Here is a 25,433-nt window from a genome sequence, read left to right on the forward strand (position 1 = left end):
AGATTTTTTTGGATAGAGAGATAATATAAATATTATGTATGTAGTTTTTATTCTATAAATTTATTGCATAATATATATTTGAATGGACAATTGAATAAAATTACCTTTAAAATATTAATTATACTCAATGCTGAGTTATTAATCTTTGTTTTAAGGGGTTTTTTGGTTGTTTTTTTTTTAAAGATTTATTTTATTTAACCCCCTCTACCTCACCCCCCATTGCTTGCAGTCACTCTTGCTCTCTGGGTCCATTTGCTGTGTGCTCTCTGTGTCTGCTTGTCTTCTCTTTAGGAGACACTGGAAACTGAACCCGGGACCTCCCATGTGGAAGAGAGCTCAACTCCCTGATTTGTTGTATCTCTCATTGTCTTTCCTCTTTGTGTCTCTTGTTGCATCATCTTGTTTCTTCAGCTTGCTATGCCAACTCACCTTCTCCAAGAGGCACCAGGAACCAAACCCATGACCTTTCATGTGGTAGGCAGAAGGCCAATTGCTTGAGCCACATCTGCTTCCCAGTTTTGAGGTTTTTAAGACAATTCTTATGTCAGGGGAAAATATTTTACTTTTACATATGAACTTATGGTAAACCAATTTGAAATTTTTTCAGGAGGTTCATTTGGAGTGAATTTATCAGTACCCCTTTGTTAACCAAGGAAAATTGATAATATAAAGGAAAATCATGTCAAGCACATAACTGACATTTTCAAATGCATTTCTGTAGTAGTTTATTTTCTCTTGTTTTGTGAATTTTCAGAGTAGCCTGGAATGTTCCAGTTGAAGAATGTAGCCCTAAGCCAACCTCACACAAAGTTGTGGACTAAATAAAGCTCTTTGGCTTCTTCCAGATCTCTCTTTTTGAACTCCCAAAATTCTTCCTTCCCTTGGCCTCAGTGTCAGTACAGTCCACTTTCATTGCCCTTAAACTGCCTAAAGCCTTTCCACAATAGTTCCCAGATTGGTGCTATATATTATGGACCTATTCTAACCCTCTCCTTGTACATCAAGACTGTGCCTCATCCCCTGGTTACTCTCTGCAAACACAACCCCGAGAAATGGCCCCAGTAAATAGCATTCATGGTCTTTCAGGGTCTGCAAGAATGTGCAGCAGCACTCAGGTCCATGCCTAATTACCTCTCCCAACAATTGTCTTTATTTTTCTATAGGCTTATTTACCATTTTCTCACTGATTTGTAAGAGCTTTCTGCTATCAGAACAAATATTCCTTGATATGCCATCACATGCCACCTTTGTCTTCCTAGTTTGCTTTTTTTAAAATTTGACTTTTTCAGTTGTGGGTGTTTTTTTATTGTTTTTTTTTTCTATCCATGGGTTTCATACATAGAGAAGACTACCTATTACAAGTTGTTAAAAATATTACTTGATGTTTCATTGTTTTAAACTTTCATTTTTTAGCCTTCAACTTTTTGATCCTCTTGGAGTTTACTTTCATGTAAGGAATGATAATAGGAATGTACTTTTGATTTTACTAAATAGCTAGTCAGTTCTTGCAACCTCTTGTTCCCCACTTGTTTGAAATGGTAACTTTTTTACATATTAAAATTTCATCCATACTTAACTCTTTTTCTGGCATTTTTATACTTCTAATCTATTTGTATGTTATTACTCCAACCTTTCTCTCTGTATTAATCAGGGTTCTCTAGGGAAACAGAATCAACAGGAGATATCTATAAATTTTATGAGATTTTATAAGAGTCTCTTGCATACCATGAGGGTCACAAGTCCACTTCCACAGGCAGGCTACAAACCAGGGGCTTTGATGAAAGTCCAATGAAAGTCCTTGATGAGTTTTCGGGAGACATTGACTGTCCAAAGACAAGCTGGGAAATTCTGTCTGAATGCTGAAATCACTTCCCCTTTTAAGGCATTCAACTGATTGGATAAAGTATCACTCATTGCTCGCAGCAGTCTCCTTGGTTGGTGCAGATGTAATCAGCCCTCTATGCAGTAAACTCACTGATGACTAAAGCCTGTAAATGTCCTTGTATTACAATTAGCCCAGTGCTTGTTTGACAAGGCAGTTACCTGATAGAGTTGACACTTTAGCCTAACCATCACAGTCTATCCCTCCTCAATTTGGCAACCATACACATTACTTTAAACCATACTTAGTCTCTAAGTAAAAACAGTAGCAGGCATGTATATATATATATTTCCACCTAACAGTGTTCAACTCTCCTGTGTACAAACAAATGCATTAATTCCCTACAGAATAGGATGCATGTCCTTGGGTAATAGTCATGCTTAAACTTGATATCCTTAAATATTATGACATGAAACTAAAACAACTTGTCATATGATAAGGAAAAATGTTGGGGGTAAAGACAAATTCTTGTATAAGTATACAATCATACTCATAATGAAACAGGGAAGAAAGATTCATGACTATTACAGTCCTCATTTCTGTAACTGGCCACATGGACAAAGTTCTTATTTATCACTACTTTCTTCCACTACCCATTCCATGTTCCCATTACTCTCAGCAAGCATTTCAGCTGACTGTGGTTCTGTGCCTGGTGGGGTGACCCAAACTTACATTCCTGAAGATTCTCAGCCATTGTTAGTCCTGCTTGGATTGGGTTGTTGCAATTTTCCATTGACTTTAATCACAGGGCATGGCAGTAGTAGGAGACCCCGTAGAGGATCTCCTGTATTCCAGGCAAACTCTTCTTTACCCTTATTTTGTAGATGCAGTCATATTTCCCCTTGATAATTAGGATCAACCACCCTAGCCAGTATAGTAATTCTCTTCTTTGCCTCTTGATTCAGAGGTAAGAGGAACCCAAAATGGCCAGGTGGCAGTCTTAACTTCCAGTTCAATGGAATCGTTGTTGTGTTCCATGGTAGCAGCACTCCTCCTTTTGGGACTTAGACCTGTAGACCAGCAGAGCTTAAGGTTGCAGGGACAGGAAGCAAAAATTTTCCTAGTGTGTCACTGGGGGTAATAGTGAGTGGTGCCACTCCCATTTCCACCCCTTGATTTCTGGACCCATGAAACCTGGTTATGGGAGAAACAGCACCAAGGGTGGAAGCTGATTTAGAGCATACACAGCCTCCTGCAGAACATTGCCCCAGCCCTATAGAGTATTGCCACCTAGTTGGCACCATAATTGAGTCTTCAAAGGGTCATTCCACCTTTCTGTCAATCCAGCTTCCTCAGGGTGATGGGGAACGTGGCAAGACCAGTGAATTCCATGGCCATATGCCCATTTCCACACATCATTTCCTGTGAAATGGGTTCCTTGATTAGAAGCAATGCAATGTTGAATGCTGTGGTTGTAGATGAGACATTCAATAAGTCTTGGTAGTTTTGGAAGAAGCATCGCTTGTAGGAAATGCAAACCCATAACCAGAGTATGTGTCTATTCCAGTTAAAACAAATTGCTGCCCCTTCCATGGTGGAAGTGGTCCAATGTAGTCAACCTACTACCAGGTAGCAGGCTGATCACCTTGAGGAATGGTGCCATATTGGGGGCTAATTGTGGGTCTCTGCTGCTGGCAGATTAGGCACTCAGCAGTGACTGTAGTCAAGTCATCCTTGGTAAGGAGAAGTCCATGTTGCTGAGCCCATACATAACCTCCATCTGTACCTCCATGTCCACTTTGTTCTTGAGCCCATTGGGCAATGACAGGAGTGACTGGGGAAAGAGACTGAGAATTAGCCACAGAGCAGGTTATCTTATCCACTTGATTATTAAAATCTTCCTCTGCTGAAGTCACCTTCTGGTGAGCATTCACATGGGACACAAATATTTTCATGTTTTTTGCCCACTCAGAAAGATCTATCCATGTAACTCTTCCCGGACCTCTTTGTCACCAATTTTCCAATCATGCTCCTTCCAAGTCCCTGACCATCCAGCCAAACCATTGGCAACAGCCCATGAATCAGTGTAAAAACACACCTCTGGCTATCTGTTCTTCCAAGCAAAATGACAATCAGGTGCACTGTTGGAAGTTCTGCCCACTTGGAGGGCAGAACCACTGTCCTTCAGGGATGTCCGAGAAAAGGGCTTCAGTGCTGCACTTGTCCACTCTCGGGTAGTACCTGCATATCACGCAGAACCATCTCTAAACCAGGCCTGAATTTTCTCTTCCTCAGTCAGCTAATTTAAGGGACTCCCCAAGAGGCCAAAGCTGTGGACTGGAAAAGAGAAGGTAACATGGCAGGGGTGGTGACGTGGGTATTTGGGCTACTTCCCCATGTAACTTACTTGTGCCATCAGGGCCCTCTCGAGCCCTTTCTCTTATATACCACTTCCACGTTATTATGGAGTGCTGCTGTGCATGCCCAACTTTATGGTTTGGTAGGTCAGATAACACCCAGCTCATGACAGGTAGCTCTGGTCTTATGGTAACTTGATGGCCCATCGTTAAGCGTTCAGTCTCTACTAAGGCCCAGGAGCAGGCCAAAAGCTTTTTCTCAAAACGAGAGTAGTTATCTGCAGAGGATGGTAGAACTTTGCTCCGAAGTTGTAAGGGTCTGCATTGTGATTCTTCTATAGGGGCCTGCAAAGGCTCCAGATAGCATCTCTATTTGCCACTGAAACTTTCATCACCATTGGATCCACTGGGTCATAGGGCCCAAGTGGTAGTGCAGCTTGTATAGCAGCCTGGACCTGTTGCAGAGGTTCCTCTTGTTCCACTCCCCAGTCAAAACTAGCAGCTTTTCTGGACACTCAGTAAATGAGCTGGAGTAGCACACCAAAATGAGGAATGTATTGTCTCCAAAATCCAAAGAGACCAACTAAGCATTGTGCCTCTTTTTCGGTCATAGGAGGGGCCAGATGCAACAGTTTATCCTTCACTTTAGAAGGGATATCTCGACATGCCCTACACCACTGGACACCTAGAAATTTCACGAGGTGGAAGGCCCCTGTATTTTTGTCGGATTTATCTCCCATCTTCTGTCATGCAAATGCCTTACCAATAGATCTAGAGTATTTGCTGTTCTTGCTCACTAGGTCCTATCAACATGATATCATCAATATAATAGACCAATGTGATGTCTTGCGGGAGGGAGAGACAATCAAGGTCCCTATGGACAATATTATGACATGGGCTAGAGAGTTGATAGACCCCTGAGGCAGGACAGTGAAGGTATACTGCTGGCCTTGCCAGATGAGAACAGTTTCTGGTGGTCCTTATAAATGATAGTTGAGAAAAAACCATTTGCCAGATCTACAGAATACATTACAGGTGCCAGGGAATATGTTGATTAGCTCAAGCAATGATACCACATCTGGGACAGCAGCTGCAATTGGACTCACCACCTGGTTAAGTGTACGATAATCCGTTATCCTCCAAGATTCATCTGTTTTCTGCACAGGCCAAATAGGAAAGTTGAGTGGGGATGTGGGGGAATCACCACTCCTGCATCCTTCAAATCCTTGATGGTGGCACTAATTCTGCAGTCCCTCCAGAAATCTGGTATTGCTTTTGATTTACTATGTTGCTAGGCGTAGGCAGTTCTAGTGGCTTCCACTTGGCCTTTCCTACCATAATAGCTCTCACTCCATAAGTCAGGGATCTAATATGGGCATTCTGCCTGTTACTGAGTATTTCTACTCCAATTATGCATTCTGGAATTGGAGAAATAACCACAGAATGGGTCCAGGTATTCACTGAACCCACTGTAAGTTGGACTTGAGCTAAAACTCCATCAATCACCTGACCTCCATAAGACCTTACTTTGACTGTGGGCCTTAGTGATGTTTTGGGTCTCCTGGAATTAATGTCACTTCTGAGCCAGTGTCTAATTACCCCTGAAATGGCTGATCATTTCTATTTCTCCAATGCACAGTTACTCTGGTAAAAGGCTGTAGGTTTCCTTGGGGAAAGGTGGGAGGAAGATTAACAGTATAAATTTTTGGTAGTTTTACAGGATCCTTCCCCAGAGGGACCTGGCTTCCTCATTCAAGGGGCTCTGGGTCTGTAAACTGTCTCAAGTCTGGGAATTGATTAAGGAGCCATTATTCTCTGGGTCTGTAATTTCAGTTAGGGTTTTGTTCACTTGACCTAGAACTCTTCTGCTTATAAAGATCTAGAAGAAATTTAGTAGACTGCCCATCTGTTTCACTTCTAGGTACCCCATGATCTATTAGCCAATGCATAACTCTATGGCACTAATGCCATAACTCTATGGCACTATTTTGAGTGTGGCTTTTAATCTGCCTTTCATTGCAGTAGTCACGCCCACCTTGTCTTTGGTGATTACCTGCCAATACTTGACCTTTACCGGCCCCAGATTAGATCATCCCCATAATGTTCAAGGATTCTAATTCCATTACAGCCCTCCCTACAATAATATCTGGATTACAGAGAAGAGCAACCACAGAGCACTTCAGGGAAGATGGAGTTAGTCTTACAAACTTATTCCTGGTTAAAGGTGTGTCCTCTGGACATTCCTCGGGTGGGTGGACAGGTCTTAAATGGTAAATCCATTCTAGAATTCCAGTCTCTCTTAGCCTCTGAAATCCCTGTTCTACTGTATACCAGGGCAAATCAGGCATCTCAACTGCAGACATGCTAGGCCATCTTTTGGTCCATCTTTCAGTCAGCCACCCAACAAACTGTTAGAGCCCTTTCTAACACCTCATGCTACAGCATTGAATCCAGAATTTCTGCTCAGTGGGTCATATCAATAAATTCAGCTTGATCCAACTTTATATTCTTTCCACCATTATCCTATACCCTTAGTATCTATTCTCACACACATTCCCCTGATTTCTGTCTATATAAGTTGGAAAACTCATGCAGTTCTTACAGAGAGTACCATGCTTCCTCAAGGGTTACACTTTGTATATCACCTTTGGGGGCTTGTGATTTTAGTCTGGTAATAGGCTTCAAAGAGAAGAGGAGTGGTAGGGTTGGAGAAGGAGAAGGATTAGAAATGTCTTACAAGCTACTGACCCCAGGGCTTTCCTTTGCATTTTCTTCTGGTGAGACAGGATTAATCTCTTCAGGCAGGGGTCAGAAAGCAGATTCCTCAGGACAGGGTGGAAGCTGGGTAGTGTAGGCTTCAGTTTGGCTGGTACCAACCTCAGGACTGGAAGGAGGTCCAAACTCCCTGGGGCAGGGTGAAGGCTGGGTAATTCAAGTTTGACAAGGTGTGGTCTCCACGGGGCAGACCATCACAGGTTATTCTGGTAAAGTCTCAGCAGAATTTAGGGTTCCAGTGTCCCCACCAATATTATCATTATCCCATATGTCTCCATCCCAATCCTCTGGGTTCCACTCTTTTACAATCATTGCCTTCACTTTAACCGCAGAAACCCTGTGGGTTTGAGATTTTAGTTTCCTTTGGAGAGTTTAGGTTTGGTTCTCAGACATCTCAAGGCTGTGGCTGCAGGAGACGAGATTTTCTTTCAGAGCACACAGAAACTTTCACATCATTCATGTGGCATCTAAGTTTCAAATTTGAAGCCTTTATCTCATCTCTTTCATTTGTAATTGTATCCAGAGTATCTGCGAGGAACCTGCCAACATCATTCATTATCCCTTTTGACTCCACAAAACTCTGTTAAGGTGTTGAAAACACTCTCACCCAGATTCTTGCTGCTTTTAAGCATAGAAATAGGGGAATCCAGTTATGATATTTTCATATCTCCATTGCCAACTCATGCCATGGACTGTTAGTGGCCTCTTTTCAATATTGGAAAGGGAGTCTTAGTACCCTTGAGTCTGTTAGAGTAGAGCGCCAACTGCAAAACTCCCAGAACCACCTCACACACCCCTTATTTAAGATTCTATTCCTCAAGAATCACCCCACTCCTGGTACCAAGCTGTATTAGTCAGGGTTCTCTGGAGAAACAGAATCAACAGGAGATATCTATAAAAAGTATGAGATTGTATGAGAATCTCTCACTTGACTGTGGGGGTGCACAAGTCCAGGTTCTGAATGTAGGCTGCAAACCAGGAACTCTAATGAAAGTCCAATAAAGGTCCTTGATGAATTTCCAGGAGATGTTGACTGTCCAAAGACGAGCTGGGAGATCCTCTCTGAATGCTGAAATTACTTCCTCTTTTAAGGCATTCGACTGATTGGATAAAGCATCACTCATTGCTGATGGGCAGTCTTCCTAGTTAATGCAGATGTAATCAGCTATCTATGCAGTAAATGCTCCAACGACTAAATCCCATAAATGTCCTTGTATTATAATCAGCCCAGTACTTGCTTGACCAAACCACTGACACAATTACCTGGCCTAGTTGACACATTAGCCTGTCACACTCTCTTAATTACTAAAGCGTTATGAAATATTTAAAACATAGTAGAACTTGTTCCCCATACTTCTCTTCTATTTTAAAAATTTCTTGACTGTTTTCACATATTATTACTGAGTCTTCTAAATAAAGAAAACTGAATGAATATAACTATGAAAAGAAATTTTAAAGTATCATCTTTTCCTACCTTGTCCCCTTTAAAAGTATTAGGAACAGTGGAGTTTGCAGAGACTCAACCAACTTAAACACACTTTCAACAGAAAATATGCTTGCCATTACTTACTGTAAGCCCTGGGAAGTTCCTAAAAATCATAAAGATTAAAATGTTTTTGAAGCTGATTTTAAGTACATATAACATGAGAACAATGATCCAAGTATGACAGAATTTAAATAAGCTACTCTTTGGCAATGCTGACACCGAATTTTTGTGGGCCTGTAATTGGGATTCTGAACTGAAAAAACTGGACAGAATTTTTTAAATTAAAAAAAAAAAGATTTTTTTTTAAAAGGGGATCTAATTTTACTTCTTCTCATATATTTTTGTTCTTCTGCATGTTGCATCCTGCAGTTGATCACATCCTTGATTTGACTGAGCCTCTGCCTCCATATCCCCTTCATGGCCACACAAAACACCCACTTGTGTTTTCATAATCAACTTCTGGCCAGCTCTAAAGTCACACCAATCTGTGTTTGAATCATAGCTCCCTCATGTAACATCTCTATGAACTTGAGCACATTTCTCAGCCTCTAAGTGTGAAATGAGGGATAATTATGTTACTTGGTACGAGGGCTGCTGTAAGAATTAATTTAATCATGAGATAATACATGCCAAATGCTTAAAACGGTTCCTGCCACTTGCTAAGTACTCGTTAAATGTTAGCTTTTAGACTCAAAGTATTGGATTTAAGAAATAATTTTTTTAAGTCTTATTAATGTTATAACTTTTATGAAAGCTTAATTTGCACTGTATAACAAATATAGATACATCATTTCTATTTTCAATTTCTAAAATCTTCTTTGTTTTAACATAGGTCCCTTGTAGTTTGGAATACTGGGATGAACTCCAGAAAGTTTTTGTTGGATTTCGAGAATTTAGTCTGTCTGAAAGCAAAATTTGTGAGCTACAGTTGCCAGATATCAATCTTGTAAATGACCAGAAGAAACTGGTATCCTCAGATCTTTGGAGAATTGTCTTGAACAGCAGTCAAAATGGAGCCGATGACCAAAGGTAACTCAGTCAAAAATGAAACTGTGGTATTATACAAAGAAATCACCATCAAGTCATCCTTGTTTATCTGCATCTCAGCTGTCTTGTAACTCCAATTGTAGATGTAGATCTGTAGATGGAAACCAAGAAGAGAGACAAAAACTGATGTTTCAAAGTCTGTGTACTAACAGTCCTATATTTTACTCATAACACAACCCTGTGGATGCTCACTAAGAATCTATTTCTAAATAAAAGGAAAAAAATTTATAAAAAAAGAAAACTCTAAAAAAAATAGTCCAGTCATCTTGAACCAAAAAACATAAAGGATAAGAGTCCTACCCATCTCTTTTTCTTTAAAAGCAGTTTTATTGAGATATGTTCATATGCCAGATGTTTTAGTTTGTTAAAAGCTGCTGAGGGCAATATACCAGAAATGGGTTGGCTTTTATAATGGAAATGTATTAAGTTAGGAGCTTACAATTCTGAGGCTGTGAAAATGTCCAAATCAAGGCATCATCAGAGATGCTGTCTTACCAAATGTCGGCAGCTGGAAATCCTGGACTCCTGCTATGTGGCAAGGACGGAGAGGCATCTGCTTCTCTTCCAGGTTTCTTCTCTTCAGTTTCTGACTGCTTTATCTGTGGCTTCCTCTCTCCTGAGTTCCTCTCTGGGCTCCTGGGTTCTTTCTCTTTATCTCTGAAGCTTTTTCTCTGTACCTCTCTGGTTTCAGTGCTCCATTTATAGAAGACTCCATAAAGAGGACCAAGACCTACCCTGGGTCATGCCTCGTTGAAGAAATTCAGTCAAAAATTCCCACACCCACAGGAATATTAACTCCCATAACACGATCTTTACTGGGATCCACAAAAAGCCTCAAACTCTCGCACCATACGATCCTTCCAAAGTATATAGTCATTAGCTTTTTGTATAATCAGAGTTGTGCATTCCTCACCACAGTCAATTTCAGAACATTTTTATTACTCCAAAAAGAAAAACACCATACCCCTTAGTGATCATGTCTCAAACCCTCTATCCTTCCCAAGTGTTTTAGTTTGCTAGAGACTGCCAATGCAAAATACCAGAAATGGGTTGGCTTTTACAACAGTGATTTATTAGGTTAAAAGTTTACAGTTCTGAGGCTGTGAAAATGTCCAAATCAAGGCATCACCAGAGATGCTGTCTCACCAAAGGTCAGCTGCTGGTGACCCTGGGTTCCTGCCATGTGGCAAAGACAAAATGGTGGCCACTGTCTCTGCCTTCTCCCCTAGGCTCATGTTCTGCCTGAACTAAGCTGTGGGTGATCAGGCATATGGCTCATCTCTCCCCTCTACTCCAGGCTTCATTGCTTCAGTTTCAGATTTTTCATTGCTTCCAGCCTCCAGTATCTCAGCCCCTAGGGGTTTCTATTTCTTTCTGTGGCTTCAGGTGAGCCTGGAGTCCTCATTCACATGGTAGGGTAAAATGGTGGCTTTTCCTCCCTGCTCTCCTCCATTTATATAGGACTCCAGTAAAGAATTAAGACTCACCCTGGGTCCCACAATCTAATCAAAGACCCTAAACTGAAGTGATCTAATCAAAAGGCCCCTTACCTGAATCTAATAAAAAAAGCCCAACACACAATAGGTTTATACACACAGGAATTCCTTAGCTTAAGAACATAATTTTCTGGGGCCCACAAGACTCAAACCAGCACACCTAACTCTACATAACCACTAATCTACTACTGTCTCTGTAGATTTATCAATGTTTACATTTTATATAAATGGAATCATACAATATGTAGTACTTTGTGTCTGGTTTCCTTCACTAAGCAAAATGTTCTTTTTTTTTTTTTTTTTACTTGTTATTTTTTTAAATTAGAGAAGTTGTAGGTTTACAGAAAAATCATGTAAAAAAAGTAACATGCAACATGCCCCCTATTGTTCACATTTTCCATTAGTGCAGTACATTTGTTAGAATTGATGAAAGAATATTAAAATATTACTGTTAACTATAGTCCATAGTTTACATCAGGCGCATTTTCCCCGTATGCCACCTTATTACTACCTTCCAATAGTATTGTACATTGGTTATAATTCATGAAAAAGCACTATTTTATACTGTTAACCCCAGTCCATCGTCCACAACAGGGTTTGCTATGTTATAAAGTTCAATGTTTTTTCTTCTAACTTTCACTGTAGTAATAATCATGACCCAAAACTACCCTTTTCAGCCACATTTACAAACATAATTCAGCACTGTTAATTATACTCAAAATAATGTGCTACCATCACCACTATCCATTTCCAAACCTTTACAATCAACCTAAATAGAAATTCTACACAAATTAAGCATCAGCTCCCATTCTCTACTCCCAGTCAATCCCCTGGTAATTTATATTCTAGAATCTTACTCTCTGAGTTTGCTGGTTATAATTCATATCAGTGAGATCATACAATACTTATCCTTTGTGACTGGCTTATGTCACTCAGCATGATGTCCTCAAGGTTCATCCGTGTTGTCACATGCATCAGGCCTTCATTCCTTTTTACAGCTGAATAATATTCCATTGTATGTGTATACCACATTTTGTTTATCCATTGTTCAGTTGATGGACACTTGGACACTTGCATTACTTTCATCTGTTGGTAATTGTGAATAATGCTACTATGAACATCAGTATGCAAATACCTGTTCAAGTCCTTGCTTTCGGTTCTTCTGTGTGTATATCTAGTAGCAGGATTGACAGTTCATATGGTAATTCTTATACTTAGCTTTCTGAGGAACTGCCAAACTGTCTTCTACAGCAGCTACACCATTTTACAGTCCCACCAGCAATGAATGAGTCTTCCTCTTTCTCCACATCCTCTGCAACACTTGTAATTTTCTGTTTTTTAAATAGTAACCATTCTAGTGAGGGTGAAATGGTATCTCATTGTGTTTTTGCTTTTCATGTCCCTAATAGCTAGCTCATGTCCCTAATAGCTAGTGATGTTGAGCATCTTTTCATGTGCTTTTTAGTCATTTTTATATCCTCTTTGGAAAAATTTCTATTCAAGTCTTTTGCCCATTTTTTAATTGGGTTGTTTGTCTTTTTATTGTTGAGTTGTAGGGTTTCTTTATATATTCTGAATATTAATTCCTTATTATATATGTGGTTTCCAAATATTTTCTCCCATTGAGTAAGTTGTCTTTCATGACAAAGTCTTTGCGTAAAGTTTTTAATTTTGATGAGGTCCCATTTATCTATTTTTTCTTTCATTGTGTTGGCTTTGCATGTAAAGTCTAAGAAATCATTGCCTAAAACAAGATCTTGAAGATGCTTCTTCTCTACATTTCTTTCTAGGAGTTTTATAGTCATGGTTCTTATATTTATGTCTTTGATTTAATTTTTGAGTTAATTTTTGTAAATGGGGTGAAATAACTGTCTTCCTTCCGTCCTTTGCATATGAATATCCAGTTCTCCCAAAACCATTTGTTGACAAAGCTATTCTTTCCCAGTTGAGTAGACTTGGCAGCAGTCTTGTCAAAAATCAGTTGGCTTAGGTGTGAGGTTCTGTTTCTGAGCTCTCAATTCAATTCCCTGTGCCAGAACCATGCTGGGTTTTTTTTTAAGATTTATTTATTTATTTATTTATCCCCCCCACCCCCCACCGCCGTTGTCTGTTCTCTGTGTCTATTTGCTGCGTTGTCTTCTTTGTCTGCTTCTGTTGTTGTCAGCGGCATGGGAATCTGTGTTTCTTTTGTTGTGTCATCTTGTTGTGTCAGCTCTCCGTGTGTGCAGCACCATTCTTGGGCAGGCTGCACTTTCTTTTGTGCTGGGCGGCTCTCCTTACGGGGCACACTCCTTGCGCATGGGGCTCCCCTATGCAGGAGACACCCCTATGTGGCACGGCACTCTTTGCGCGCATCAGCACTGCGCGTGGGCCAGCTCCACACGGGTCAAGGAGGCCCGGGGTTTGAATTGCAGACCTCCCATGTGGTAGACGGACGCCTTAACCACTGGGCCAAGTCCGCTTCCCTGAGCCATGCTGTTTTGGCCACTGTAGTTTGTAATACCTTAAAATCGGGAAGTGTGGGTCTTCCACCTTCATTCTTCTTTTTCAAGGTAGTTTTGGCTATTCGGGGCCCTTATTCTTCCAAATAAATTTGATAATTGCTTTTTCAGTTTCTACAAAGTAGGTTGTTAGAATTTTATTTGGGATTGCATTGGACCGGTAAATCATTTAAGCTAGAATTGACATCTTAATATTTTGTCTCCATTTATTTAGCTCTTCTTTGATTTCCTAATAGCTTTCTGTGTCCAGGTCCTTTATATCCTTGGTTAAATTTATTCCTAGATATTTGATTCTTTTAGGTACTATTGTAAATGGATTTTTTCCTTGATTTCTTCTTCAGTTTGCTCATTACTAGTGTATATAAACCATACTGATTTCTAGGAATTGCTCTTGTACCCTGCTACTTTGCTGAATTCATTTATTAGCTCTAATAGCTTTACTGTTGATTTTTGGGACTTTTAATATATAGGATCATATCATCTGCAAATAGTGGAAGTTTTACTTCTTCCTTCCCAATTTGGGTATGTTTTATTTTTTATTTTTATTTTATTTTTTTTTTGCCTAGTTGCTCTGGCTAAAACATTCAGTACAGTACTGTGGTGAGTAATAGTGTTGACAGTGGGTCTCTTTGTCTTGTTCCAGATCTTAGAGGAAACTTTTCAGTGTTTCACCATAAAGTATGATGTTAGCTATGGGTTTTTTATAGATTCCCTTTATCATATTGAGGAAATTTCCTTCTATTACAGTTTTTTAGGTGTGTTTTATTAAGAAAGGATGCTAAATTTTGACAAATGCCTTTTCTGCATCAATTAAGTTTATCATGCATTTTTTCCCTTTGTTTTGTTTATGTGATATATTACATTAACTGATTTTCTTAGGTTGAACCGCACTTCCGTTCTTGGGATCAAACCCACTTTATCAGGTTTATATTTCTTTTGATATACTATTGGATTCAATTTGTGTGTATTTTGTTGAGGATTTTGTGTGTTTATCATGTATATTCATAAGAAAAATTAGGCCATAATTTTTTCTTGCATTATCTTTATCTGGCTTTGATATTAGGGTGATGTTGGCCTCAGAGAATAAGTTAGTGTTATCTCCTGTTCAATTTTTTGGAAGAGTTTGAGCAGGATTGGTATTAATACCTCTTGGAATGATTGGTAGAGTTCATCTGTGAAGTCATCTGGTCCTAGGTTTTTCTTTGTTGGGGAGGTGTTTGATAACTGATTGAATCTCCTTGGTTTTTGTTTTGTTTTGTTTTGTTTTGAGAAGTTACGAGTTTACAACACAATCATGCATACCATACAGGATTTCCATATATTACCCCAACACCTAACATTGTAGTGACACATTTGTTACAATTGATAGAAGAACATCATCATAGTATTACTGTAGTAGTATAGTCCATAGCTTATACTCACTGTATTTTTCCCAAAAACTAGCCAATTTTAACACCATGTATTAGTATTGTTTATTTATTATAGTTCATGGAAGAAATTTGCTTATTTGTACTGTTTTAAGCACAGTTCATCATTCATTACAGGTTTCACTGTGTTATACAGTCCCCTGCCTTGTACAGTCCATCCAAATTGTACTCTCAGTGGCTCACAGTTTCATAACAGAGTTGTACTGTCATCAGCTCAGTCCATTTCAAAATATTTTCATTCCTCTAAAAGGAAAAATCCTATATTCCCTTGTATACCTCCATTATTGACCCTTAGCATTGATATAGTACTTTCTTTGCCATTGTTTTAAAAATATTGTTAGTGTTAACTATAGTCTTTATGTTACATTAGCTTTGTATTTTCCATGTATCTATATATTATTAACACCTCGTAATAGAGGAACATTCTAATGCTTGCACTGTTAACCACAATCATCATCCACCACTGAAATCACTGTTTTACAGTCCCTAGATTATCCTTTAGCTGTCTTTCAATTGACATTAACCTCCCCATACTACCCCATTTTATGCACTATAATGTATTACCATTGTATCTACTCGTTTTCCCTACATTCACAATCCACCTTATTAAACATTCTGCATACATTCAGCATCAGCTCCTCCTTCTCAACCTACATTCTATATCCTAAAACTTATACTTTAGAGTTTAACTCCATGAGTTTACTCATCATATTTAGTTCATATTAGTAAACCATACAATATTTGTCCTTTTGTATCTGACTTGTTTCACTCAACATAATGTCTTCAGGTTCATCCATGTTGTCATATGCATCCTGATTTCATTTCTTCTTACAGCTGAATAGTATTCCATTGTATGTATATACCACTTTTTGTTTATCCTTTCATCAATGATGGACCCTTGAGTTGTTTCCATATTTTACCAGTTGTGAATAATGCCACTATGAACATCAGGGTGCAAATGTCTGTTTGCATTCTTTCTCATCTTCTGAATATATTCCTAATAGCAAGATTGCCTGATCATATGGCAATTCTATATTTAGCTTCCTGAGGAACTTCCAAACTGTTTTCCACAGAGGCTGTACCGTTTTACATTCTTACCAACAGTGAAGGAGTGTTCCAATTTTTCCCCATCCTCTCTAGCACTTGCAGTCTTCTGTTTTTCAATAACGGCCATTCACATTCTGTGAGGTGTGAAATATTTTGTAGTTTTGATGTACATTTCCTAGTAGCTAGTGAGGTTGAGCATCATTTAATGTGATTTTTGGCCATTTGTATTTCTTTGGAAAAATGTTTATTCAAGTCTTTTGCCCATTTTTTAACTGGGTTGCTTGTCTTTTTGTCATTGAGTTGTATGATTTCTTTATATAACCTGGAGATCAAACCTTTATTGGATATGTGGTTTCTGAAAATTTTCTCCCATTTAGTCAGCTTCTTTTTCACTTTCATAACAGTCATTTGAAGCACAAAAGTGTTAATTTTAAAGAGGTCCCATTTATCTATTTTTTTCTTTCATTGCTTGTGCTTTGGGTATAAGGTTTAAGAAGCTATCACCTACCACAAGATCTTGAAAATGTTTTCCTTCATTTTCTTCTAGGAGTTTTATGGTTCTAGTTTTAATATTTAAGTTCTTGATCCATTTTGAGTTAATTTTTGTATATGGTGTGAAATAAGGGTCCTCTTTCTTTGTTTGGATATCCAGTTCTCGCAATACCATTTGTTGAATAGATTGTTTTATTCACTCCCAGTTGGATAAGTTTGGCAGCCTTGTTGAAAATCAGTTGACTGTAGATGTGAGGGTCTATTTCCAAATACTCAGTTCAATCCCATTTGTCAATACGTCTATCTTATGCTAGTACTATGCTGTTTTTGTTTTTTATTTTTTTTACTACTGTAAGTAATATGCTTCAAAGTTAGGGGGTAAGAATCCTCCAACTTCTTTCTTCTTTTCGAAGATGGTTTTGACTCTTTGGGACTCATACCATTCTAAATTAAAAACTTGAAAATTGACTTTTCCATCTCTGCAAAGAAGGCTGTTGGGATTTTGACTGGGATTGCATTGCATCTATAAATCAGTTTGGGTAAAATTGGCATCTTAATGATAGTCAGTCTTCTAATCCATGAACGCAGAATATCCTTCCATTTGTTTAGGTCTTTGTTTTTTGTTGTTGCTGTTTTGTTTTTAGCAATGTTTTATAGGTTTTTTAGTTCCTTTATGTCCTTGGTTAAGCTTATTCCTAAATATCTGATTCTTTTAGTCATTATTATAAATGGAACTTTTTTGTCTGACTTCCTTCTCAGATTGCTCATTAGTAGTTTATTGAAACCCTACTGATTTCTGCATATTAATCTTATATCCCTCTACTTTGCTGAATTCATCTGTTCTAGTATCTTTGTTGTGGATTTTTTGTTTTGGATTTTCCAGGTATAGGATCATATCATCCGTGAACAGCAAAAGTTTTACTTCTTCCTTGCCTGTTTGAGTGCCTTTTATTTCTTTTTCTTTCCTAATTGCTCTAGCTAGAAATTCTAGCAAAATAGTGCATTACAGCGGTGACAGTGGGCATCCTTGTCTTATTCCCAGTCTCAGCAGGACAGTTTTCAGTCTTTCACCATTGAGTACAATGTTAGCTATGGTTTTTCATATGTGCACTTTATCATGCTGAGAAAGCTTCCTTCTGGTCCTATCTTTTAGAGTGTTTTTTTATCAGGAAAGGATGCTGGATTTTGTCAAATGCCTTTTCTGCATTAATTGAGATAATCATATGAGTTTTCTTCCTCAATTTATTAATGTGGTTTATTACACTAGTTGATTTTCTTGTGTTGAACCACCCTTGCATACCTGGAATAAAACCCACTTGATTGTGGTGTATAATTCTTTCAGTGTGCTTTTGGATTCAGTTTGCAATATTTTGTTGAGGATTTTTGCATCTTTATTTATTGGAGAAATTGGTCTGTAATTTTCTTTTTTTGTAGTATCTTTTTCTTAATATATTTTTATTAGAGAAGTTGTGAACTTACCAAACAGTCAGGTATTTGTGTGGAATTCCCATTCAACACTCTTCCACCAACACACTATATTGTTGTGGAACATTTGTTACAGATTATGAGATATCATCAGACTATTACCATTAACTATGGTCTATAGCTTACATTTGGTATATTTTATACCAGTTGTCTTATGGTTTTTTTTTTCATTTTAAAAACAGTTTATTGAAGTATATTATTCATACATGAACATATATAAACAATAAGTGTGTAGTAAAAGTTGTAAACTTACAAAACAAACAGCCATAGCATCATACAGGACTCTCATATAGCACCCCACCATGAACACCTTGCATTGTTGTAAAATGTTTGTAACAAATTATGAAAGTACATTGTCAAAATATTATTACTAACTGTGATGGTTAGGCTATTGTGTCAACTCAGCCAGGTAATTGTGCCCAGTTGTTTGGTCAAGGAAGCACTGGGCTAACTGTAATACAAAGGCATTTATTTATTTTAATCAACTATTGACTTTACTGCAGTAGTAAATCATAGATAGCTGGATATAAAAAAATCATTTAGGGAGATTGTCATCAGCAATGAGTGATGCTTAACCCAACCAGTTGAATCCCTTAAAAGGGTAAGTGATTCCAGCATTGAGAGAGAATTCCCCATCTCGTCTTTGGACAGCCAACATCTCCCAGAACTCATCGAGAACTTTCAGTGGACTTTTGTTGCAGCCCCTGGTTGTAGCCTGCCTGCAGAACCTGGACTTGTGCATCCCCACAGCTGTGTGAGAGACTCTGATAAATCTTACTATAGACAGATATCCCTTGTTGATTTTGTTTCCCTAGAGAACCCTGACTAATACACTACCCATAGTCTGTATCTTATATTTGGTGTATTTTTCCCCTAAGCCACCCTATTCTTGTTGTTCATAAACCATACAATTTATCTAAAGTTTTCAACAAATGGCATTTGGTATATTCGCCGACTTGTGTATTCATCACTTCAATCAATATTAGAGCATTTTCATTACTCAGGAAAAAAAAAACCAACCCACTATCATACCCATATGTTAGCACTACTAATTACAAATCCTATGATGTGCTTTCACCATTTCTATTCATTTCCAAACATTTACAAACAACTTTTTTCCAAATCTGCATAGATTAAACCTGTTTTCCATTCTCTAACCTCATTCTTTTCTCTGGTGACTTATATTCTAGGTATTAACTCCATGAGTTTACTCATTATATTTAGTTCATAATAGTGAAGTCATACAGTATTTGTCCTTTCATGCCTGGCTTGCTTCACTCAGAATAATGTCCTCCAGGTTCATCCACATTGTCATATGCTTCACAACTTCATTTCTTCTTACAACTGAATAATTTTCGATCGTATGTATACACCACAGTTTGTTTATCCATTTGTCAGTTGATGGACACCTAGGTTGTTTCCATCTTTTGGCAGTTGTGAATAATGTCATTATGAACAGTGGTGTGCAGATGTCTGTTCATGTCACTGCCCTCAGTTCTTCTGGGTATATAACTAGTAACAGTATTGCCAGGTCACATGGTAGATCTATATCTAACTTCAGAACCACCAAATAGACTTCCATAGTGGCTGTATATTCCTTCCAGCAGTAGGATAGGAATAAGCTATTCCCACCAGCACCAGATAGGAATAAACATTCCTATCTCTCCACATGCTCTGCAACACTTGTATTTTCTGTTTTGTTAATAGTGGCCATTTTAGTAGGTGTGAAATGATATCTCATTATAGCTTTGATTTGCATTTTCCTAATAGACATAATAGTCATCGGTGGTGAACATTTTGTGTGTATGTGTGTGTGTGTTGTTGTTGTTTTTGCCATTTGTATTTCTTCTTAAGACAAATGTCTATCGTCTTTGGCCGATTTTTTTAAAAGAAACTTTAAATTACATAAATGCTTTCCTTGCCCAGTTTTTAATCAGATCATTTGTCTTCTTATTGTTGAGTTGTGTAATCTCTTAATATATCATGGATATTAGACCCTTGTCGGATGTGTGATATCCAAATATTTTCTTCCATTGAGTAGGCTGCCTTTTTACCCTCTTCACAAAGTCCTTTGAGGTACAGAGTGTTTAATTTTGAGGAGGTCCCAGTTATCTATTTTTCTTTTGTTGTTCGTGCATTGGTGTAAGTTTTAAAATACCCCCACCTACTACAAGGTCTTTTAGATGTTTCTCTATATTATATTCTAGGAGGTTTATGGTCCTGGCTTTTATGTTTAGGGTTTTTTATCCATTTTGAGTCGATTCTTATATAGGGAGTGAGATATTGGGGTCTTCTTTCGTTCTTTTGGTTATGGATATCCAGCACCATTTGTTGAAGAGACTGTTCTTTCCAGAAAAGTGTGCTTGGTAGGCTTATTGAAAATCAGTTGACCATAGAAGTACAGATTTATTTCTGAACTCTCAATTTGATTCCATTAATCAATGTGTCTATCTTTATGCCAATATTGTTCATTCTGTTTTGAGCACTGTAGATTTAAGGTCAGGAAGTGCAAGTCGTCCAATTTTGTTCTTTTTTAGGATATTTTTGGCTGTTCAGGACCCCTTTTCAGTAGACATTCTTGGACATATATCTTTATGTACTGTTGCGCTCTTTTTCCCCTTAGGGGAAATTCAGCCAGGACATATGCATATTACTTAGTTAGCATTGTCCTCCCCTCAAATATATATCCATAGATGCGCATAGCTTAATTTTATTCTAAAAGAGAATTAATACAGTTGAAGTTTACTTCTATCTATATGTGAAGTATGTACTAAGTTTTTTATTCTTCCTTTGGTCATAATACCTGAATGTCTTCTTTGAGGCCTCCTGTTTGAAACATCCAGATGTTTTTAATTCATCATTCTTTGAATATTCCAGAACTGTTTCCCTCCGGCTGTCCTTTTTTGTAACCAAGTTTCTTATTTCCAGATCTCTTCACTGTCTACACAGAGCCATTATAATTTAAAGGCATGTCCTCCAAATTCTATTTCCTTGGCTATGGTCTGTCATGCTCACACTTTACATTCATGTGACAGTGTGGATGAAAATCTATGTCCTTTATTATTAGAAAAACCAGCTATAAAGGGGGACAAGAAGTAATACAGATATTCCTAGATTTTAGTAAGACTTGGGGTTATATCCCTATTATCATTAAAATTGTCGTTAGAAAATAAAGTGGTACTGTCACCTATTGCTAAATACCAGGTTGAATAGGGAAAACCGCAGATGCACTTAGACAAAAAACAATACAATTACGAAGTAAGAAAAAAACTGCTAAGGTGTGATAGAGGGGCAGAAATTGAAAAGAATGAGTGTCTCTCACTTTGATTTGGAAGAATGGTGGTAATACTGACACAAAAATTGGGAATTTCATTTTTTTAGAAGGGAAGTTTCAGTTCAATGATTGCTACTTTTCTAATAGTCATTTGTACCAATGGAACCAAAGGATTTTCCCAGTTATTATTCCCAGTTTTCCTGAAATTCTGATATTTTCTATTTCATTCTCTCCTATTTTGTTAAAAATAAATTCTGATTGTAATTTGTGGCCCACTTAATGAGTTATATTTTATAGACAAAGAACTTTTCTGCCTTTTAAAAAATTATTATTCCTACTTCTTTGATTATATACTATTCATTCTCCCAAATTCCTAAACCATCTTGCACTTTATTAACATTGGTTCAACATATATTTGTCAGACCCTGAGCTAGGCACTAGGCCACAAAATGCACACAACTGACATTGTTCCTGCCCACAAGAAATGATGTGGGTGTACTGTACTGTAATGAGAATTGTCACAAAGCGATCACAGAGAACTGTAGAAACATAGGAAAGGTATCTAACCCAAATTTGGAATAGCATGTCTGGTTTACTAAAAGATGAGACTTTAAGGAATGAATAGGAGTTAACTAGGCTAAGGAGTGGCAGGGTTAGGCCCTTCAGTGCAAAGGACTGGAGACAGGAGATTCAGTCTTTTAAATCCTGCTCTGTTTATTCCATATAGCTATATTATCTTTTCTTCCATCCCTTACTATTTGTAATAATTACACTCCACTCTCTTCAGTTAATGGTTTGCTTGATCATTTGAAAATGAATGATTCGATAATGATTATGTTATTTTGAGGTGGGATTTGAATAGAGTCAATGTTGACCTCCAAGTTTCCGATAGTACTGACCTTTGGAAGCCCCGCCTTCCATTTGCTGTGCACTAGACTGTAAGCAAGAGGGTTATCTATTCAGCCCCATTTTAGCTATTTCATCTTTAACCCCTCATGTATGTATTTGTCCATACCCATTGCCTAAATCCTTTATTAGTCAAGTCCTGACAGGAAACAGATGGCACACTCAAACTGAGTGATTGAGTTTAATGAAAGGACTTTACAAAGTGTGGGCAGGATTAAGGGATTGTACAGTAGCCTGAGACAAGGAACAACTGGAAACTCTCCTACTTCTAGGCCTGTAGGAATGGGGATAGAGCTGCTACTAAACTCTTTTTTAGAGGAGTAGCTGTTGCTGCCTTTAGTAAAGGACATTGTCAATTTACATAGATCTGGCTGAGCAAGAACCAGGGGAATACATACCTTCACCACATTTACCTCCTGCTGTCTGATCTCTTGTGGTTTAACCCAGACAAACCAGAGAACAAAGTTGCTTGTATATGCAGTCCATAAAGGTCAGCTTCTAGGAGACAGAGAGGAGGGTGGAAATAGAAAGTAGATCTAGATAGCAAATAGAAGATATCCAGCACACACTCTATTTGTAGTTTCTTACCCATTGAGTGGTGTTAGGAGGAATAAAAGGCTTGATATCATTTAAATGTCTTCTGATAGATGAGAAAAACTTTCCACTTTGTTTCCCTCTCTTACTCCCATCCCCAAATGGCCAACTTCATAAGTACTCATTATGACTACGCAAAGTCACACAAATTTGCCATGTGATGCAGTAATTGTGCAGATTATGATATATCTGTCCAGTTAACTTTGTTGCAGATTGTTTGCTGGTAATACTAAATTCTGTTCACTTTACCATATCTTTGACAATTCGTTATCCATATTGCATGGTCATCTTCTCACCACCATTTAAGCAGTTTGAGAGCAGATAGCTTACAAGGAATTTATATCCCTACCCCTAAAATGCTGAGTAATGGCAGAAGTCATCCTAAAAAACAGAAGTGGATTAGGGGTATGTGGCTGTTTCCTCAAGTAAGGCAAACAAACTCTGGTGAGTTTTTTGTAGTGCTTTCATCCTTGGATGTCAAATATATAAATATTTTTTTCTCCTATATTCCCCCAAGATCCCATAAAAAGAAATAATGTTTCACTTATATTTAGTTATCTCTGAGACTGTGTTCCACAGCTTGTGTGTGTGTGTGTGTGTGTGTGTGTGTGTAGGAGCTGCTTTTTGTTTTTAATTTCCCAGATTAAAAGATTGATTCTTACAAATATAGATGGTTGAGAGGTCAGAGAAAGAATATTGATAGCCAAGTCCCTGACTTGTTTTCTCTCTCATCTGGTTGAGTTCTCTTCTACCAGAAGGTAACTGTGACTCCCAGATATTGTTTCTCTCCATTTGACTACTTGGATCTGCTCTTTTGATGTACCTAGATTTGTTGAGTAACAACAATCCTTTGTGTTTCACAAGCCATTTAGACATAAATCTTGACATTACGAACTGCTTTGAGATGCCACATTGAGATGAAAGCCAAGGAGACATGTGAGAGCTCTTTTAGGGAGCTTAAAAGCAATCACCAAAAATGTATGTTAAACAAAGTAAGATACCCTGTTTTGTCAGCAAGAAGAAAAGAGGGATGAGTTTTTTCTGCTCTTGAGCACTAGTTATTCTGCTAAGCAGTTTGCATGCTACATCTCAAAAAGTAGGTTCAATTGCTAGACGTATTATATAGATAAGAAAACTGAGATTTATTGCCAGATTAAGTTAATTTGCCCAAGATTACATTTTAAGTGATAGCAGTGCAAGCATTTTAATCTAGGTTCTCTCACCTTAGTCATTCTCTAATTAATCTCTATGCTGTATTAGAAAGCCCTCCTTATCACAGAGGAATCCAGAAAGACGGTCTGGATCTCAACAATTCAACTGGTTATTGCTGGTTACCTGCAGTGTTATAGAGGTTCACCCCAGAATGATATTCAGAGTTGAATCTTTAGAGAGTATGCTTGGATCCCCACCGTGCCATTAAGATTGATCCATGGGCTCAATCTAGCTCTAGATTTACTGAAACACTCCTTGTTTAAAGAGTTAATACCCCTGTACACATCATACTGGACAGTTCATTACTCATCCACTTGCTAAATGATGACTGAGATATGTAAAACTCTTGTAATGTCTTCTACTATTACCACCCCAGTTTTGTGGATTCTAAAAATGTGGGTTTGCATCTGAACTCATGGATATTTGAATTAACTACTGGACCTTGAGTTCTGTTTACTATTACTTGAGAGGTCTTGCTTCTAAGAGCCATTCTTCAGCATGTTAGAAGAGTACCAACACAGGATTCTGTGAATATGCCCCCTCGCCATGAAGTTGACCTGTTTCAATGGTTTGGGGCAACAGAGAAGTGTTAAAATATATTTTAAATGTATAGGTTTTGGATCCTGTTTTTTTAATTTTCTTTTGTATTTCTGCTTATTACAGTTTCATAAATTATGTTTTTCTCTTTGATATCTGAATCAGATCCAAGTCCATTATTGTACCTAATTAAGAAAGTTTAAACAAATGTAGCTGCTGTCTCTTAACAGGGTCATCACACTCATATTTATGACTATTTAGTTCTATCACAATTATATATTTTAATCCTTAATGTAAAAAGCAAACATATTCGCTGTTTTTATAGTATATAATGGTGAATTAAACTGAGTATTGAAAAACTATTATTTAATGAAGTTCAAAATAAAATTAAAGTATATTCAGATTATATGTACCACATTAATTTGTATTTAAGAAGTGCTTAACTTGGATATTACTCCAATTTTTTAATAAAAGCCAAATATTTTTAATATAGATTATCCTAGTAACCATTTTATTTAGAATATAAAGTTTAAAAAATATTGCTGACCACTTCAGTGTGATTTTATGATTCAGGCATTCTATATATATCAAAAAATATCTCTAACCTTTGATTTGTGCATTTATTTTAGGAAAAGTAAAAAAACAATTTGCTATAAATAAAGATTGTGACAAATATTCGTGATGTTTTAGCAACATTTTTCGATATAGTATCTGCTGCTCTCAAAAGATAGCAAACTAAATGTGGAAAATCTCAGTGTCAAAATTGTAGTTGGCAAGAAAAATCCTTCACATAAACACCTCAAATTGTGCACTCACTTTTAAAACTGATCTCAGAGAACTCTGTCCTGAATTTTTAATAATATTTTAACTAACAACTTCTTAAAGTAGCACAAAGGAAGGAGTTCAAATATATAAAACACACATACAACTAATACATTTCGCTTTCTGAATAAATACAAGTTTTAATTTTACCTT

At 37.6% G+C, this 25,433-nt stretch overlaps 1 protein-coding gene across 4 annotated transcripts in view; it reads left to right on the forward strand.

Moving 5' to 3' along the window:
* Nucleotides 1-25,433, forward strand: part of VPS13B (vacuolar protein sorting 13 homolog B) — a 1,042,333-nt gene that overhangs the window by 888,132 nt on the left and 128,768 nt on the right. For all 4 annotated transcript variants that reach the window (XM_071207936.1, XM_071207935.1, XM_058275777.1 and 1 more), the window contains one exon: nucleotides 9,273-9,469. In XM_071207936.1, the coding sequence (XP_071064037.1) occupies nucleotides 9,273-9,469 (197 nt within the window). The remainder of the gene's footprint in view (nucleotides 1-9,272; nucleotides 9,470-25,433) is intronic.

The sequence above is a fragment of the Dasypus novemcinctus genome, chromosome 14 (genome assembly GCF_030445035.2).
Source record: "Dasypus novemcinctus isolate mDasNov1 chromosome 14, mDasNov1.1.hap2, whole genome shotgun sequence".
NCBI lineage: Eukaryota > Metazoa > Chordata > Mammalia > Cingulata > Dasypodidae > Dasypus > Dasypus novemcinctus.